This window comes from Bombyx mandarina, chromosome 24 (assembly GCF_030267445.1).
Source record: "Bombyx mandarina strain Sakado chromosome 24, ASM3026744v2".
NCBI lineage: Eukaryota > Metazoa > Arthropoda > Insecta > Lepidoptera > Bombycidae > Bombyx > Bombyx mandarina.
The window spans coordinates 10,988,635-11,007,937 of record NC_143230.1 but is presented as its reverse complement, the minus strand read 5'-3'; the positions used below and the strand labels follow the sequence as shown (position 1 = coordinate 11,007,937).

At 37.6% G+C, this 19,303-nt stretch overlaps 1 protein-coding gene across 2 annotated transcripts; it reads right to left on the bottom strand.

Annotated features, from left to right (window-relative positions):
- Positions 1-1,772: 1,772 nt before the first annotated feature.
- On the bottom strand, positions 1,773-19,221 carry LOC114248479 (aldo-keto reductase 1B). 2 transcript variants are annotated; one of them, XM_089737905.1, is made up of 7 exons: positions 19,066-19,221; positions 9,974-10,116; positions 8,917-9,058; positions 8,254-8,448; positions 6,560-6,759; positions 4,826-4,981; positions 1,773-1,905 (listed from the first exon to the last, which is right to left on the bottom strand). In XM_089737905.1, exons 1-7 carry the CDS (start codon positions 19,138-19,140, stop codon positions 1,860-1,862), a joined length of 957 nt encoding a protein of 318 aa, XP_089594031.1. In that variant the 5' UTR covers positions 19,141-19,221; the 3' UTR covers positions 1,773-1,859. The 2 variants fall into 2 exon arrangements, with proteins under 2 accessions (XP_089594031.1, XP_028037532.2); XM_028181731.2 differs by lacking the exon at positions 19,066-19,221 and adding an exon at positions 16,421-16,641.
- Positions 19,222-19,303: the final 82 nt, after the last annotated feature.

The following is a 19,303-nucleotide window of genomic DNA, read 5'->3' as shown; positions in this document are numbered from 1 at the left end:
TACCACCAGTAAATCTATATACTACTCGACCAAGCTAAGTTTGCAGCTCGCTGAAATGCGGCGCTCCGCCCGCTTCCCCTTTATGATTGAAGGATTACTGGTGGCCCGGAGGCCTTTCCAGTTTCACCAGGACAGGTGGGCGAGCAAAGGCTCAGCCAGGAGGGGTGGGATTTGCTAACAGCTACCCGAGCGCCTCCGAAGGAGACCTAACAGCTCAAGAGCAGCTGCTTCGCGAAAGAATCTATTACCGGATCGGAATCGCGACCCGCTGAGAAGATTCGGCGAAAAACTCAGCGAGCTGATTAATGGGTTAGGTTGCACAGCGAACCCTTTGTCGAGTTCGACGAGTACGGTTACCGGGGTCCCTAAGCCTGCTCCTAGTGTTAGAGCTGAAGGCGTCTAATGCAAAGGTTATTGGATCTGATGGATCCGTAAGGACGTGTCTAGGGCGTCGACGGTGACTGGCTCCTGCGTGATCAGGATTCGGGGAGTAGTCAGCGGCGGCAACGATAAGGCGATTATAATGACGCATAGCCTTATCGAAGTACCGTTCCGACGCTGACTTCATGTATTTCTGGATAGATTCGAGGCCCAGGTCGTCGTGTAGGTCAACGTTCCTCACGAACCACGGAGCTCCGACGGCTAACCTGCAAAAGCGGGATTGTAGAGATTGGAGGGTGTCTATGTGTGTGCGGGCCGCGTGAGCGAACACCACACTCGCGTAAGTCATGACGGGCCTTATGCAAGTTTTGTAAAGTGTCACCTTGTTCCGAAGGGACATTTTACTCCGCTTACAGATCATGGGGTAGAGTCTACCGAGAATAAACGCGGCACGGTCACGGACTGATTTTATATGCGGGCGGAATGTCATCGATGCATCCAGGGTAACGCCCAGGTACTTGACCTTCCTGGCCCAGGGTATGGGTTGTCTAAAGAGAGTAATCGGGGGTGTGAGATTCCTCCTCCTAATCCGGGAGGAAATCCGTGTGGAGCTTCCCCTCTGAAATATCACCGCAGTACTTTTCGCTGGGTTGGTGTCTATGCGCCATTTTCGGAACCACTGTCCTAGGGCTAGGGCTGCGCTCTGAAGCTTCTTCGCGATTAGAAGTTTAGTTATATTATTGGACTATTTTTGTTAAAGTTTTTGTTGAACTGTTGTTACTGAACGCTTAACGTTCAATTTTTTTTACTTCGAGAGGATTGTTGTGGGCAACAAAATGAAAGGAAAGGTGATACACAGCGAAGGGAGAAATATAAAGGAAAATTATTCTGAGCAATTGAGATACAAATTAAAAAAAATGCAAGAACGCCCGGGTGGTCTTAATACAAAAGTTCGATATCGTTATATTCTAACGTACCTATCTATGTATAATATATTGTTAAAAATAATAAATGCAAAGTAAAATCTAACAAACATTTCTTTACATTTTTACAAGTCATAGCGAATCCTTTTTTCAGACCGTACCTAAGCGGCAAAGTGACGTAATCGATGCGAGGTGCAAACTTAGCTTGGTCGAGTTGTAGGTATATTTTTTAACGTATTTAAGTACGTATGTCAGTCTCCGGCACAGAGAATCCGATTTGGGACCCGTTGACCTAGTGGAACTTGGTCATTATTATTATAATAAACTCTTTACTTCCGAAAGATTCCTTGATGCTTTTCTTAGCTTTTGGAATTCATTGAGCGCTTGTGAGGTTCGCTGGACCTTGGAAATGACGTGCGACCTCACAGAACCACACAAACAGGCCGCAGCATAAAAATTAAACACCAATCATCAAAAATGTCTTTATTTAACGTAAATTCGTTCGTTAATCGCATCTAAAATTACAAATATTCAGCATTATTACGAATGTTTCAATTAAAATTCTTCATTTTCGAACGGGTGATGCTTGTGCCCGAGGGAACTGGAAAATAAAAAAATTAACTTGTATTGAAACGACTTGAGTCACGTAGTCTAGTCAACAAGTTCAAAAACGTGTTAAATAGACATAAAGCTCCTAAAAATATGTACGATAGCTCATTGGATGCGGAATGATGTCTACAAAAATGTTTTTTAAGGGCTTATTAGCACATAAAAAATTGCGATTGTTATAAACAAAATAAGATTTAAAAAAAAAGGAATTTGGTTTTTCCTTAATAATTTCTAAAATAATGATATTTAAGGAATTTTGAAAAAAGATCCTGAAAGAGGAGGAAATTTCCAATAAAAAAGTCCCAGCTCCCGGAATTCTATCTCTATTATTTATAAAATATTATGTAATTTCATTATCATATAATATCTAAAAATGCTGTAAAAAATACAATTTTTTTTTTCTATATTTTGTTATGTATGGTTTTTTTTGTAATTTTTTGTAGTTTTCGAAAAAAAATATATCGATTAATATTAATTTTTTATAACAAATTGTTAAGTTAATAAACAATGAAATTATTTATAAAAAAATGTATTTCTTTGTTAATCCGCTGAAAAGAGTCAATGATGATTTTTAAGAAAAAAATAATTTCTTAACTAATTATTTAAACAATTGAAATATGAAAAAAACGATTTTAAACAATTAAAACATTTAAGAATATTTTTTTTTAAAACATTATTTCACCTGACCTATACAATAAGACGGTAAAAATATTTTTTTTAAAAATCCCAAAATAGTCTATTTGTTTATAAACAATTTCTTAACAAATAGCGTATTTTTTTTTTTAATTGTTAATTAATACCTATGGTAGATGCAAAAACAGCAATATTAAGATATTACGGAAAAAACTATTTTTCATAACATTTTTTAGAAATTTAATTTTTTGTTAATTAAAAAAAATTTAATTATCAAAATAATAAAGATGAAAAATTTTTTTTGCATTACTTTATTAAGTACTTAAATGATAAGAGCTCCACGAAGGGAAAAATTTATAGATGAATTATTGAAACTTTTATACCGTAATTTATAAAAACAGAGACTGGAAAAAAGTTAGTTAATTAACAATGGTGTAAATTTTTGAAAAATCGATATAAAATTTTTTTTCACCGAGGTTTTTTTCGTTCAAGTGTTTAGATTACACCATAATTTATTCAAATTTTTAAATTGTTATTTAATACTATAAAAAAAATATTTTAGGTGATATACCGGCTTTTTAGACGGCGCGCCTATGCCGTAACGACCTCGCGGAGCGCTATTTTCAGCCTTAATTTTTTTTTATAAATAATAGAGATAGAATTCCGGGAGTTGGGACTTTTTTATTGGAAATTTCCTCCTCTTTCAGGATCTTTTTTCAAAATTCCTTAAATTTCATTATTTTAGAAATTATTAAGGAAAAACCAAATTCTTTTTTTTTAAATCTTATTTTGTTTATAACAGTCGCAATTTTTTATGTGCTAACAAGCCCTTAAAAAACATTTTTGTAGACATCATTCCGCATCCAATGAGCTATCGTACATATTTTTAGGAGCTTTATGTCTATTTAACACGTTTTTGAACTTGTTGACTAGACTAACGTAACGAAAAAGCGTTACGGAAACGTTATCCGATTGAGGATATATAAGAATGTTTATGTCGTATGACTATACTTGAGACCTTAGAACTTATATCTCAAGATGGGTGGCGCATTTACGTTGTGGATGTCTATGGGCTCCAGTAATCACTTAACACCAGGCGGGCCGCGAGTTCGTCCACCCATCTAAGCATATAAAAGTCTATAGTCTTTCTATTTTTAGTCTATTATTAGTCTATAGTCGTCTAAGCTATAACAAAAAATAGCCATTAAAATTTATAACCGTTTACCGGATATTTTCAAGGTAAAAAGAATCGACAATTCAACAAATGACGTAAAGAATTTTTTTTAGAGGAAATGTTATGATGAAGTGATGAAGCCAGCAAGCAAAAACTTTGTACCGCTTTTTACGAAAATTGCGCGGACGGAGGAGTATGACAATTCCCACACTTATAGAGAATATAGAGAAGGAGTGCAGAATGTTATTGAAGTGAAAACTTCTTTAGAATCGTTGTGATTTCAAACCGGATGCAACGGAAAAAACGACAGGTAAGAGACACAAATACAAAAATGTGTAGGATGAAGCCAGCAAAGAATGAGACAGAAATATACATACTATTTAATACAGCGCCATCTGTGAGATTTTTTAATACTAACGTGTGTATGAAAGCTCTTGTAGTGAATTTTAATTTAGGATTATACGTGAAATTAAAATATCAATTCACAGAGGGCGCTACCTTACAATTATTTACTAATGACAAAATTTTACATATACTTAAGACGTTTAGGATAATTGTATTTTAATTTTGGAAGGTTTCACTTCTACCACGTGTGAATTGCACACATTTTGTTTTTTTTTTTTATATTATTCATAATAAAAAAAAATTAACATTACACACGGCATGCTGTATTAGACAGAACACATTTAAGTGGGAAGACAAATTTTAATATAACATAAGAAAACATAAAACAGTCTTAACGATGACATAATGATGTGATGAATAGTATTTTTTTTTTTAATAAAAGATTTTGTTGTTAAACTAAATATCCACTAGATTTCGCCATACCATCCCACATATCTCTTTGTTTATTGTCAAACTTTTGTTTAGTATTTAAAGTCTGTGATCAAATTGAAAATAGGTTAATCTTATTTGTGTATAGTCTTGACGAAATCTGTGATTATAGAAATATAGTCTTTGACAATAGAATCATAATAATATTTAAACTTATAGTTTCAATTAATTATAGTCGAATCTCGACTATTGGGAGACCACTAGTTATTATTGTTACGCCTTTTTTTCTATTGTTACGCCTACCCGCGCGCGCTAATCAAACCCCACTTACGCTGTCATGGGCACCAGCCGACCGCCGCAGTCGAACGAGTCGATGAGGGCGACGTCCTCCCGGGAGAGCTTGAAGTCGAGCACGTCAAAGTTGCTCGCGATCCGACTCCTGGTCACGGACTTCGGGATCACGATGTTCCCGCTGTCGATCTGGTATCTGTATTAAAGAATTATATGTATGTAGAATAGGGATCGCAGCGCATAAAATAAAAGTTACAATGTTCCAAAATCTTCTATTATAATAATAACTAGACGATGACCGGGCTTTGCTCGGTTTTTTTTCGATAACGCCATCTTGTTGTCTTTAAAGCGGTTAGTTGCCCTCAATTAAGAAAAATAGTATTATTATTCGCCAATAGATGTCTGGAAGAGTTAATTATTGAAAACACGAATAAAACAACATTTTCTGAAAATAAATCGTAGCTAGATCGATTTATCGCCCCCGAAATCCCCTGTATACTAAATTTTATGAAAATCGTTGGAGCCGTTTCCGAGATTCAGATTATATATATCGACGCTTGAAAGGTAAACGTGACTGAGCGACACTAACTGCTTTGTACATAAATGATAGGCAATCACCATATTCGATGCGTAAAAAAAAAATTATTTCTAGGTCTATTAAATACATTTCAATCCTACAGCTAGATTCGTTAAAATAGATTTTTTTTCAGGTATTTCAACTTTAAATTAGTCTACTGTAAAGTTCACGCATTGTCGCTTAGTCACGGTTGCCTTTCAAGCGTCGATATATAGAATAGGGATCGCAGCGCATAAAATTTAATAATTAACACTTTTATTACGTCTTGGCTCATTTTTCAACCGTCCTCGCCATCTTCCTATTCTCTGTCATTTCTCTTCTCCCTTTCTTTCCGTTTTCCCTCACTCACATCTTTACACTCCGTTTCACACTCTTTTCATACGTTCAGTTCTTACACATCCTACATATATATATATATATATATATTTTATTTATTACATAGAGGGGTGGACGAGCTCACAGCCCACTTGGTGTTAAGTGGTTACTGGAGCCCATAGACATCTACAACGTAAATGCGCCACACACCTTGAGATATAGGTTCTAAGGTCTCAGTATAGTTACAACGACTGTCTCACACTTCAAACCGAAACGCATTACTGCTTCACGATAGAAATAGGCGGGGCGGTGGTACCTACCCGCACGGACTCACAAGAGGCCCTACCACCTAAAAATTATTTTTATTTATTGCATAAATGGGTGGACGAGCTCACGGTCCCCCTGGTGTTAAATGATTACCGGAGCCCATAGACATCATCATCATTCTCCTACCCTTCTCCCAGTCACTTGGGGTCGGCGCATCATGTTTTCTCCTTCCATACTCCTCATATCATATACCATTTCTTCGCTCACTCCCCTCTTAGACATATCGCCTTTTAAGCAATCCGTCTTTTTCTTCTTAAGTCTACTTCTCCTTCTAAAGCCTTCCACATTCATAGTTCGATCTCTTTTATCAACCTCATTTTCATTTCGTCTCATCACATGTCCATGCCATCTCAAAGGTGCTCTCAACTTCTCTGTCACAGGTGCCACTTTCAGACTTCCTCTAACATATTCGGAGCCCATGGACATCAACAACGTAAGTGCCGCCGCCCACCTTGAAGTGTGAGTTCTAAGGTCTCAGTATAGTTACAAGTCTAGGTTCCTTATTAGTGCGTGTCAACTAATGGATTCTTCTATTGGCACCTCTTCATCTCTTACCTGATGAGGACCTGGGCGACAGTCTTCCCGAGTCTGTCAGCGATGGCCTTCAGTTTGGGGTCCTCCATGAGCTGGGGGTCGTCGGGCTTAGCCCAGGGTCTGTCCGGCGAGCCAAGGGGAGAGTACGCCGTGATCTTCACGCCGCGAGCCTCACAGAACTCCTTGAGGCGTTTCTGGTTGAGGTAAGGATGACATTCCACCTGGAAATTCATATTCGGATAAAGCGTCTTCGATATTTTGTTCCTAGATTGTGTGACGCGGCGCGGATATCCTAAGGAAATGTTAAAGCTGGTAGGAAGAATTCATGAGGTCTCGACCTCAAGCCTCAAAGTAGGTGGAGGTATCCGAGTAATGGTCTACGTCAGCTCCAGTAACCACTTTAACTCAAATGAGCCGTATGCTCGTCGATTTACGTAAAATAACACAAACAAAAGTACCAGGGTACTATGAAACATAAGGAGGTGTATGTATAACTTAGGATAGCTTTGTTCAGAAGTAAAACCATCCTTCATATATCTGCTAGGCACCAATAATGAGTTCGAATTGTATTTTTTTTTTCCCACCTAAGCTGATAGCCTTGAGAGGCTATTTCAGCTTCACCCTAACGTGTAGGTGAGCTCACGGGGCTCAAACCTGACGACGTTGCTAACACTGACCCTAGCAAGAGCAGTGCTTCGGAGAATCTACCACCGGATCGGAAACGCGACCCACTGAGAAGATCCGGCGAGAAACTCAGTGGGCTGTGTCTGAGGGTTAATTCGCTCGTCGAGCCCTTCGTCGCAAGCGACGGGTTCGACGAGGACGGTGACCGGTGCTTGTGGTACCTAAAAGCACCGTTAATGGATCGGAAGGATCCGTAATAGGGTCACTTATATAACTGAAAATTCGACCTCATGTCTCAAGGTGGGTCACGGAATTCATGTAGTAATTTCGCTGTAACAAATTTCGTTGTAATTTTGATTTAAGGATGAAAAATTAAGAAAACAACTACTAATACTACAGACCGCAAAAGAAGTTTCACTTCTGTCACATACACCAAGTTGCATACGTATATATTTTTTTTTTAAATGAGCTCTTAGCTCATTTAGTTTTAAATGATCACTACAGCTATTATAGGTCTTACGTGAATAGCGTCCTGAAACTATGCAGCCACTTAACACCAGATAGGCCATGAACTTGTCAAATAATAGAAACAAAAGTACCAGGATACTATGACATGTAAGGAAGTGTAACATAGGAACTTGAACGAACCACTTTGTACAAAAGACAGGTTTAATAATGAATTTTGCGTTGATTTTTCTGATGGCCCACCTGGTTTTAAGTGGTTACCAAATGCAAATACGTAACAACGTGGATGATGTCACGGACTTAACATCGCATAAGCCCATAAAACAGTAAAATCAAAAGTACCAGGGTACTATGACATACAAGGAAGTCTAATATAGGAAACTTGAACGAACCTCTTGGTACACAAGATATGTTTAATGAATTTTGGGTTGATTTTGCTGATGGCCCACCTGATTTTAAGTGGTTACCAAACGCACATACGTCATAACGTGGATGCCCTCACTGACTTAACACCATATAGGTCTTAAACTCATCAGCTTATTGTTGAACAGTAAAATCAAAAGTACCAGGATACTATGAGTTACAAAGAAGTGTATTGACATTGACCAAGTGCCGCAGCGGTCTACCTGATTGACGACCGGCTTGACAGTCGCGTGCTGCAGCAACCTCTCCAGCTGCTTCGAGTTGAAGTTGGAGACTCCGATGCTCTTGACCAGACCCTCCTTGATGAGCGGCTCCATAGCCTTCCAGGTGTCCACGTAATCGACATCCGAGAACTGGATTTTACCGGATTCGTCGGTCGGGAAGAGAGGGCCGTCTTCCTGCGGAGATTATTATGTGTCATTTGTCACTAATCTATCCCAAAACCCTAAAGTGTCAGACACTAAAACACTAATTATTTCCATGCAATTTTTTATTGTTTTTACCGGAACGCACGCAGCCGAAATAGGCAGTTTTTTAATGATTAGACGGGTCTTTGATCTCACCACTCACTTAGTGTCAAGTGCTCACCGAAGCTCATAAAACCAAGTCTCCATCACTTTTAAAACTGCTAAAAACTTAAAACTGTGAGAACTTAGAGCTCATGTCTCAAGCTGGGTGGCGGAATTTGCGTTGTAGATGTCTATGGGCTCCGGTAACCACTTAACACCAGTGAGCTCGTCCACCCATCTAAGCAATAGAAAAGAGCTGTGTGATGGCTTTCCTTTCATGAAATTGGCTACTGGTACCATTGTGGGCTCACAAAGCATGGATAGTGATCCTCGTCTTCTCATTCACCACTCCCTCACCTTGTAGGCCTGGGGCCAGTGTATCAGGTACAGATCCAAGTACTGGACGTTCAGATTGTCCAGGGTCTCCTGCAGGGCACCGCGCACCAAGTCCGGGCGATGAAACGTGTTCCACAGTTTCGAAGTTATGAACAAATCTTCCCTGAATCGAATAAGAACTTACATGAGCACTCGCGAACTATTATTATTAGATTTTGAAGTGAAAACTTCTTTAGAATCGTTGTGATTTCAAACCGGATGCAACGGAAAAAACGACAGGTAAGAGATACAAATACAAAAATGTGTAGGATGAAGCCAGCAAAGAATGAGACAGAAATATACATACTATTTAATACAGCGCCATCTGTGAGATTTTTTAATACTAACGTGTGTATGAAAGCTCTTGTAGTGAATTTTAATTTAGGATTATACGTGAAATTAAAATATCAATTCACAGAGGGCGCTACCTTACAATTATTTACTAATGACAAAATTTTACATATACTTAAGACGTTTAGGATAATTGTATTTTAATTTTGGAAGGTTTCACTTCTACCACGTGTGAATTGCACACATTTTGTTTTTTTAAAGAGTAGTTTATATTATTTTAGTTTTAGTAGTTTAGTTTATTATTTTATAGATTAGATTAGTTTATTGATTAAAATTATACAGGCAGCGGCAGAATAGCAGCGATAGTTTCACCTATCACATAGCTGAGCCGCGGTCTTTTTATCTCCACTGTCAGTGTAATTAATGTATTGTAATATTGTTTAGATAGAATTTTTTTTTAGGTGGTAGGACCTCTTGTGAGTCCGCACGGATCCGCACCCTGCCTATTTCTACCGTGAAGCAGTAATGCGTTTCGGTTTGAAGGGTGGGGCAGCCGTTGTAACTATACCGAGACCTTAGAACTTATATCTCAAGGTGGGTTGCGCATTTACGTTGTGGACATCTATGGGCTCCAGTTACCACTTAACACCAGGTGGGCTGTGAGCTCGTCCACCCATCTAAGCAATAAATAGCAGTAGAAGTCTGTGGCTGATTATGATGATGAAGGCTGCGATTGAATAAACAGTACCTCGTTACGACTCCTTCCTTAATTTTGCTGGTTATGGCCTCTCCGACTTCTTTCTCGTTTCCGTAAACATAGGCACAGTCGATGTGTCGGTAGCCAATGTCAATGGCATCCTTGACTGCCTGCGTCACCTCGCCTGGCTTCGACTGGAACGCAAGGCATTAGCGAAATGAAAACTCCTCTGTCATAATTTATTTATTTATTTACTAGCTGACCCGGCAGACTTCGTAGTGCCTCAATCGATAAACAAAAGACCTAAACTTTTGTATAAAATAAACTTAAAACAAACAAAAGGAATCCGTCCGATGGGGGGGGGGACATATCAAAGGATATTTTTTTTGTTTAATTCCGAACATTTTCATGTTTATCTACCTTTTAAACCTTCTCTGGACTTCCACAAATAATTCAAGACCAAAATTAGTCAAATCGGTCCAGCCGTTCTCGAGTATTAGCGAGACTAACGAACAGTAATTTATTTTTATATATATGTATATAGATAGAAAATAGATTTATTACACTTCATGTAAAATTTACATTGGCGGACTTAATGCCTAAGGCATTCTCTACCAGTCAACCAAAGGTAGTGCAGAGTAGATAGTGGTAAGTGCAATGAAATTTATATTAAGTTACAAAAAGTATATACATACAAACATACACACGTACATACATACATATAATAGTTTATACAGTATTAAAAGACACAATTATTGCCATTAATGTTTCAATGAAACGACAAAGCGACACTAAAATTGAGACAAACATATTATCGCAACCTTTAGAATTGCAGTGGCTCAATCTAAAGTTCTTAGGTTTGTTTGGAAATGGGGGCCAAAAACTTAATTTAAGAAATGCAATTTTTCAGTTTTAATTTTAACTAGAGGTCCCGCAGTGGTCGAAATTCGACTATAATTAATTGGAATTGTAAGTTTGTACACTATTATGATTGTATTTTATACCTCTATAATCACAAATTTCGCCAAGACTACACTATAAAAAATATTAACAAAGACAAACAATATTTAATCTATTCTCAATTTGACAACAGACGTCAAGAACAAAAGCTTGTCAATAAATAGTATACATGCGTGTGTGCGTCAAATACATTGTATGTAGTTATGTAGTGTGTGTAATGTTTTCTTTATTGATTTAATGTATATTTTATGCATTATTTAAAAAAAATATTAGCTTTGTGCACTGCTTCTCTATATTCTCTATAAGTGTGGAAAATTTCATACTCCTCCGTCCGCGCAATTTTCGTAAAAAGGGATACAAAGTTTTTGCTTCGCGTATTAATAAATAGATATTTTAAGCCTCAAAGTGTCTAATTTAAACTTTAAGGTGCATGATTTAAAAGACACGGAAATTGTACTTTGTGCTCTTCTTATTATTATTAATTCATAAGTCGTTCAAACGTTATTGAAGATTTGCAAAATTTTGCAATTGAATGATTTTATTACTTTAAGCCTTAAAGTTTAAGGTGCATGATTCAAAAGACACGTAAAATGTATTTGGTATTTTTCTAGACCAAAAGAGACAGTTTATTTTTTTTATTTTAGAAATTAATTTATAAATCCTTAAAAATATAAAACAATTTTCTTAATTTTTTTGAGTTATGCCATTTCATTTCTAAAGTAGCGATAAATGGTCTGCGAAAGATTGATAACAAATCCTTTGTCTTATTTATTGCCTTTTTGTAAATTTTAAGTCATTTATTTGATTTATTTTTGTTCACTACTAACTCATGTATCGTATTAGTGTTGGAAATTTTGTTTAGTTTTTTTTTTATCTACGGTAGGTACTTAACGGTAGGCACCGTATTAACTCTGCCCCTAACATTGCTGAAGTCCATGGGCGACGGTAACCGCTCATCATCATGGGGGCCGTGTGCCTACGAGAGCTATAAAAAAAACCTTGAAATTACTATAGGCGTGTATTTTACTATTAGTTTCCCATTCACAGGTCACCGTCCTCGTCAAACTCGCATACTACGACAAACAGTTTGAGGCGCTGGCTAGCTTATAGACACAGCCCACTGAGTTTCTCGCCGGATCTTCTCAGTGGGTCGCGTTTCCGATCCGGTGGTAGATTCTGCGAAGCACGGCTCTTGCTAGGGTCAGTTTTAGCGACGTCGTCAAGTTGGAGCACCGTGAGCTCACTTATTCGTTCTGTGAATTTAGTTATAACCCCTCAAGATTACTAGAATAGGCAGGAAAAAAATAAAAAGACAATATATTGTCCTCTCTGTCTGGCATGACGTTAAAAGCGATCGCTAAGCGCCGAACAACTCAAGATTAATCAATTGTATTTATTTATAAGACAATTAAAAAAAAATGGTAATGCGTGTTTATACAATAATTGATAAATTTTAATTTGAGGTCAGTGACTTTAGATAATTTTAAGTGTTTTTTTTTAAATATATTTCCGGCTGAGTTATTGTAGACCAGTGGTGGGCAAACGTTTTTAATGGCGGGCCACAAAGTTTAAGAAATTCTAGACAAGGGCTAGAATTATAGAAAAAATACATTTTGTATGTATTAAACCTTTTTAATAAACAAAATACCTTTTACTTTTACGCCTTGTTAGGCGTGTGAGACGTGAGGCGTGTGATAGATAGGTGAAAAGAATCGTCATGAACTTATTAAGATGAAGTTATTTGTTAAGGAAATTTATTATTATATTCCTCTTAATACTGTATAGTTTTATATGTATGTATGTATGTATGTATGTATATGTGATTGTGTATATATCTACGTATATACTTTTATTTTTTTGTGTTTGTAAATTAATATAAATTTCATTGCACCCACCACTATTCACTACCTTTGGTTGACTGGTAGAGAATGCCTTAGGCATTAAGTGCGCCAATGTAAATTTTACATGAAGTGTAATAAATAAATAAATAAACAAAGAATGCTTTTTTTATTCCAATAAATAAACTAATACCTGTGACAGACTGCCGCGATAATTATAATGATGGCAAATGGCAAATTAATTATGAGATAATGAAAGCTCAAAACACTCCTGACGAATTGGAGCTTTCATTAAAAATTCGATAGTTTTCAATTATAAACGTCAGATTTTATTTTACGCGCCAAAATGCTGACTAGAATATTTAGGATGGATGGACTCTCGGTGGGCCGGATTAAATACTTGCGCGGGTCCTACTTTGCCAATCACTGTTGTAGACAATGCTGTGAGCCTCCACGAGTCAAAATTCTCTGTGTTTAGTCGGCAAAGCGGTATTGCGCTCTGACCCTCAGACACAGTCCACTGAGTTTCTCGCCGGATCTTCTCAGTGGGTCGCGTTTCCGATTTGGTGGTAGATTCTGCGAAGCACGGCTCTTGCTAGGGTTCGTGTTAGCAACGTCGTCAGTTTTGAGCCCCGTGAGCTCACCTACTAGTTAAGGTTACGCTGATATAGCCTCTCAAGGCTATCAGCCACTACAGCTAATAAAATAAGGTACTAAAACTGCATGTGTCTGTAACCATTTAACATCAGATGAGCTCACCATTTAATACAAGAATTACTCTATTAAGTATGTGTTGCTAGAAGAAAAAAAAACAAATCTTTTTTTTTTTTTTTTCTATGCTGATAGTCTTGAGAGGCTATTTCAGCTTCACCCTAACGTTAGTAGGTGAGCTCGCGGGGCTCAACCGGAGAGTTGCTAACACTGACCCTAGCAAGAGCAGTGCTTCGCAGAATCTACCACCGGATCGGAAACGCGACCCACTGAGAAGATCCGGCGAGAAACTCAGTGGGCTGTGTCTATGGGTTAGTTCGCTCGTCGAGCCCTTCGTCGCAAGCGACGGGTTCGACGAGGACGGTGACCGGTGCTTGTGGTGCCTAAAAGCACCGTTAATGGATCAGGAGGATCCGTAATGACGTGCTTTGGGCGACGTCGACGGTTTACCATTCGGTCTACTGGGTCGGGTATGTAATTTCCAGCGGCTACGATGAGGGGGTTCTCATGTCGTGCCGCCTTCTCAAAATGGCGCAGCGATGCCGACTGTAGATACTTACTAAAAGAGTCGAGCTCCAGGTCGTCGTGGAGATCCACATTCCTAAGGAACCAAGGCGCTCCGACGGCTATCCTGCAGAATCGTGATTGAATAACCTGAAGGGATTTCAAGTGGGTGCGGGCTGCGTGAGCGAACACTACGCTTGCATACGTCATGACGGGGCGTATACAAGTTTTGTAGAGAGTTACCTTATTGCGGAGGGACAGTTTGCTTCGACTACAAAGCATTGGATAGAGTCGTCCTAGAATAAACGCGGCGCGGTCGCGTACCGTTTTTATATGGGGACGGAATGTCATCCCTCTGTCGAGGGTGACGCCTAGATATTTGACCTTCGAGACCCACGGTATGGGCTGGCCAAAGAGAGTGATGGGACTAACGGCGGAGGTGTTTGCGCGCCTACTACGGAGTGGGATGCTCGAAGTGATGTTCGAAGGGCGACTCCTTTTGAAGAGCACCGCTGCGCTTTTCGTGGGGTTGATGTCTATTCGCCACTTCCGGAACCACTGTCCCATGGTGGCTACTGCGATCTGGAGTCGCCGATGAAGCAGCGACATCTTCCTACACGAGTAGTAGATAGCCGTGTCATCGGCGAAGAGCGCTAGATGGGTCTCCGGAGACCGGGGTATATCATTGATATACAAACTAAATAATAACGGGGAGAGCGCGGAGCCTTGCGGGACTCCGGCGGTCAGTTGACGAGGACGAGAACGAGTTCCCTCTACTCGATTTCGAAACGAACGGTTCGACAAGAAGTCTCGTATGATGAGCACGAGTCTGTCTGGCACTCCCATGTTGTACAGTTTATAAATTAAACCGTTGTGCCAGACTTTGTCGAACGCCTTCGCGATGTCGAAGAAGAGGGCGCCGGTCGGGATTAAAACAAATCAACATAGTCTTTTGCATTTATATCATTCTGCACTCCATTTGTTGTTGATTTGAGAATGTCTCAAATGAGACAACTGTAACTATACTGATACCTTAGAACTCATATCTCAAGGTGGGTGGCGGCATTTACGTTGTAGATGTCTATGGGCTTCGCTAATCACTTAATATCAGGTGAGACGTGAGCTCGTCCACCCTTCTGCAAAAAAAAAAACTTGATTGATTGTTTCTTTAAATTAAATATTCTAAATTTTGTGATTTTCAAGGAAAGTGTATCTTGAATAAATTTCCAAAAAACAATTTTTAATCTCAAACCTATCACAGATAATATCACAGACCAGCTTTTATTGTGTGAATGGCAAAAAAAATTCAGAGGTAATGTACAGAGAGAAGATCTTCCACTGAGTGGGTGAAGTAATTGCTCGGTTAACCGACGGTCCACATGTTATTGTTTGAAATTTGTAGGCTTGCAAATTTATGCTTATGCAATTTATGCTTATGCAAATTTATCTTGAAAATGACATTAGTAAGATTGAGGTGTCTATCAGATATCCTCTGTTCTACGATAGCTTCCATATCAATTTGATGGACAATAAACTTAAATCTTATTTAACTAAAATGGCTCTTATCTATAGTCATATTCGGTTAGTTCGTGTTATCAGTTACTACATGATATACATAGTAAAGTTTGTAAGATAAGTTTGTACTGTCAAATTTGCAATCTCTATATGTCAATGAGCTTATTAAATATCAAAATAAATCCATAGGATGAAACCAGCTCAGCGGCATGTCAAATCTTTTATATGAAGTCGTGGCCTAAACGATAAGAGGTCTGGTGCATTTGTGTTGAGCGATGCACCGGTGTTCTAATCCGGCAGGTGGGTACCAATTTTTCTAATGAAATATGTACTCAACAAATATTCATGATTGATTTCCACAGTGAAGGAATAACATTATTCTACTAATGTAGGCGGCTGCTCACCTGTGCCCCTGACATTGTTGATGTCAATGACAGTAACTACTTACCATCAGGTGGATCGTAAGCTCGTTTATCAATAAGGGCAAATTTATTTATTTTTATGAAAACCGGGCATAGGTTTATGTCTACCACTCAAATAAAGAAGATAACTCTTTTAGGAGTCTTTATGTAGCCTCCTTCTTAGTTAACATCATTTCAATTATTCAATGCTCGTCATTAATTGGTCATTTCTTTCACAAGAAAGACTAGCGTAAGTGATGGAAAAAATGTTCTAATGGTCGTCTCTATGTTTTGTACCGCTGTGTTAACTGTTAATGCTCAGAAGTGTGTTTTAATCACCGAACCGCATACCGAAGGAGCATATTTTCAGTTTATATACGTGTAGTTAAAACCACTACATACCGCTTTCATTATTTTCCCAACATACGACATATTGACTTTTCTAGAGAAACTTTAAAAAGGATGCTTAGACGGTTAGTGATGTCGACGATAAAAGCTTAACATCGAGTGGGCCGTAAGCCGTTTTGCCTTCGTTGGCAAAAGGTAAGGTAAATAAATAAATAATTTACCTTCCAAGTTCCCAATCCTAATATCGGACATTTCAATTCGTTGTTGAATTCAACAAAAGGCACACTTGTCGCCATTTTCACAGTTTAAATTAGTTTAGTATTTCTAAAACTTAGCTACCTAGCCGGCTACAAAAAAAGATTCAATTGAAATTTTAATTTAAAAACACAGAGTACCCACACACACAACAGAAAATGTTTTAATGTTGCCTGGCGTTATTAGAAAAAAGCCATACATTTGGCGTAGAAATCTGCTTGTTAAATAATAATTAAAACATACTGTGGAAGAACGCATTGGTTCCAGTTGATACAGTTTATTAAGGCAATACTTAAACAGTCAATCAGATCAAATTAACAGTTAAATAGTCATCTTATCTATTGCAATTGTGAGCTCCTGTTCAAATCATAAGATGCACAGTGTTAAAATTGCTGGATCTATGAACTTTCAAATCGATCGAAACTATCGTCTTCAACCACAAATCAATCTTCAGCTTAGATTCAGTAATACTATCTAAGTTTGTGAAGTTTTATTTATTCTATCGCATTAGAAATATTTGAGATATAGATAATACTTTAAGAATTAATAAGTTAAAAATTATGGTAATAGTTAACTATTACCATAATTTTACTGATTTTGAAGAAAAAACGACCATTTAAAACAAATACATAAAAACGTTGATGCCATACATTTAAATAAAATAAAATGAATGAAAGTAATTAAATTCGGTTGCACATAAAGAAATAAGATATCTAAAAAATAAAATAGATCACAATATAAAATATTAAAATTTAAAATACATTATAAAATTAAATTCGGACATAAATGGAATTTTTTTTGTAAACAGCACAAGTTTTTCTAATAAATATTTAAATTATACTAAATATGAATATCCAAATAAGCAACGCCTTTTCAACAAATTCAAAAGAATCAAGGAACAAAATCGAGAAGTGGTAAAAGGGGAAAAAGATTTAACATGGCAATACTCGTATTATGTCAAACTGACAAAAAGAATTATAGATACGAACGTAGCGGTATCAACTTAGCTATCAACTAATCTTGATTTGTCAACATCTGATTGGCTAACGCAAGGCCAACAAAAGTGTCATGGAAACAGCCGCATAATACTTATTATTTATTAACGCTATTTTATTAGCTCGATACGTATGTACCTATGTTTGTTTGTACGTAACGGCATCTTTAAGCGTTGTTTTCACGGACTTCAAAGCGTTCAATTAACATAAAAGTTTGGTCACGCATCAAGGACCGATGATGAAACAATAATTTTATAATTGTTCTCTAATATACCAACTAGTATCAGCGGGATAAAATTTATTGAACCGAATTGTTAGTTCAGTTGGCTATTTAAGCTTGTTTTTTTTTAAGTTTTTGAAATATATTTATTTTTATTGACTAATTAACGCAAAGGATAGACGGCACAAACGTGTGGTAAGTCTCTCAAGCAGTAGGCGAACCACATCAAGCCTGTAGTGGGACATTCTTTAAATGAGTGGAGCAAAATGGCTTCGAGCAACTGGAGATGGTGGGGAAGAAGGGATCTTAAAATTCATCAAATCTGCCCCATCCAATAGTAAATTACATTACAATTAAAATAATTAATCACAACCATTCCCCCAAGAGCGCAACGACTAAGAATAAAGACGCTGTGGCTACGTAGAATAGCACCGGGCAATAATGTAGAGTGTATTAAAAATTAAGCTTGCAAAAATATAATTAACGTGTCTTTGTCAGCCTCTTGTCATTTGTCCCGTATGGGCAGGTACCACCGCCCTGTCTATTTCTGCCGCGAAACAAATGGATTCCGGCTTAAAGATTGGGGCAGCCGTTGTACTGTGAAACTGGAACCTAATACTCGTGTCTTAAAGTGTGTGGGAGAATTTACGTTGTTAACATTTATGGCCTCCGATAACCACTTAACACCAGATAGGCCATGCGCTCGTCTACCAATCTAAGTAATAAAATAAATAAATACTTTCTCTCACTTGAAACCAAAGCCAAAGTTGTAGCACCGACACGTGCGAGCTAGTAATTTGCCCTAATCTTAAATTTTGCGGGTCGGACAAGCTATTCATCCCGTCGGATATTTAGTGCCAGTGCACTACCACTATTAATTATTACACATATCTAGTATAATCTTTAAATGTTAATGAATAGCACCTCAGGCATCTGTGACCAAAACTGTAATGTATTCTTTCGTCGGAAACAATTTAATTATAATAAAAAGGCGTGATTAAACCGGAAAAGTAATTTTAAAACTCCAGAAAAGCGAAGAAAATACTTGCCATCCCACTACCATGCTACCCCATCATAGTGGAACTTATTTGTGAACACATCTAGATACATCCTGAAAATATTGAAGCCTGCCAGATTTGATCACCGAAATAGTAACATACCTAACTCTTTAAAGGAAATATATTCTCAACTTGAACTATATATGATTTTATATTTCACAACTAAATAATACTCTATCAGCAACATGATCATAGTTGGTTCCTCTTGGCAGAGTACTTATATAGAGTATTTTTTATTATAGCCTTGACCTCTGTTCACCATAATTCACGAACTGAGTCTTGGCTAATTATAATAATAATGCTATATTCGGTTAATTTAAAATATATATATATCTTACCTTCCACGTTCCTAATCCAAATACGGGAATAGTTTCTCCATTGTTGAACGTCACTACAGGAATTTTAGGCGCCATTTTATAAATTATTTTCGCGGCCGCCTGGGAGCTTCGGAGATCGTGAATGAACAAAAAAACACAGAAACGAGATAACGTTCGTATCAAAAACTTTCAAGTATAGGATTTATTGATTAAAATATTTTATTGCTTGTACTTTTGACATCCGTTATCAAAGTTTACG

Excerpts from the sequence above, each read along its gene's own strand:
- LOC114248479 (XM_089737905.1), bottom strand. The coding sequence starts at position 19,140 with ATGGCGCCTAAAATTCCTGTAGTGACGTTCAACAATGGAGAAACTATT. Across the intron at positions 8,449-8,916 it reads ACTGGCCCCAGGCCTACAAG|GAAGACGGCCCTCTCTTCCC; the intron begins GTGAGGGAGTGG and ends TAATCTCCGCAG. Across the intron at positions 6,760-8,253 it reads TCAAGCCGGTCGTCAATCAG|GTGGAATGTCATCCTTACCT; the intron begins GTAGACCGCTGC and ends ATGAATTTCCAG.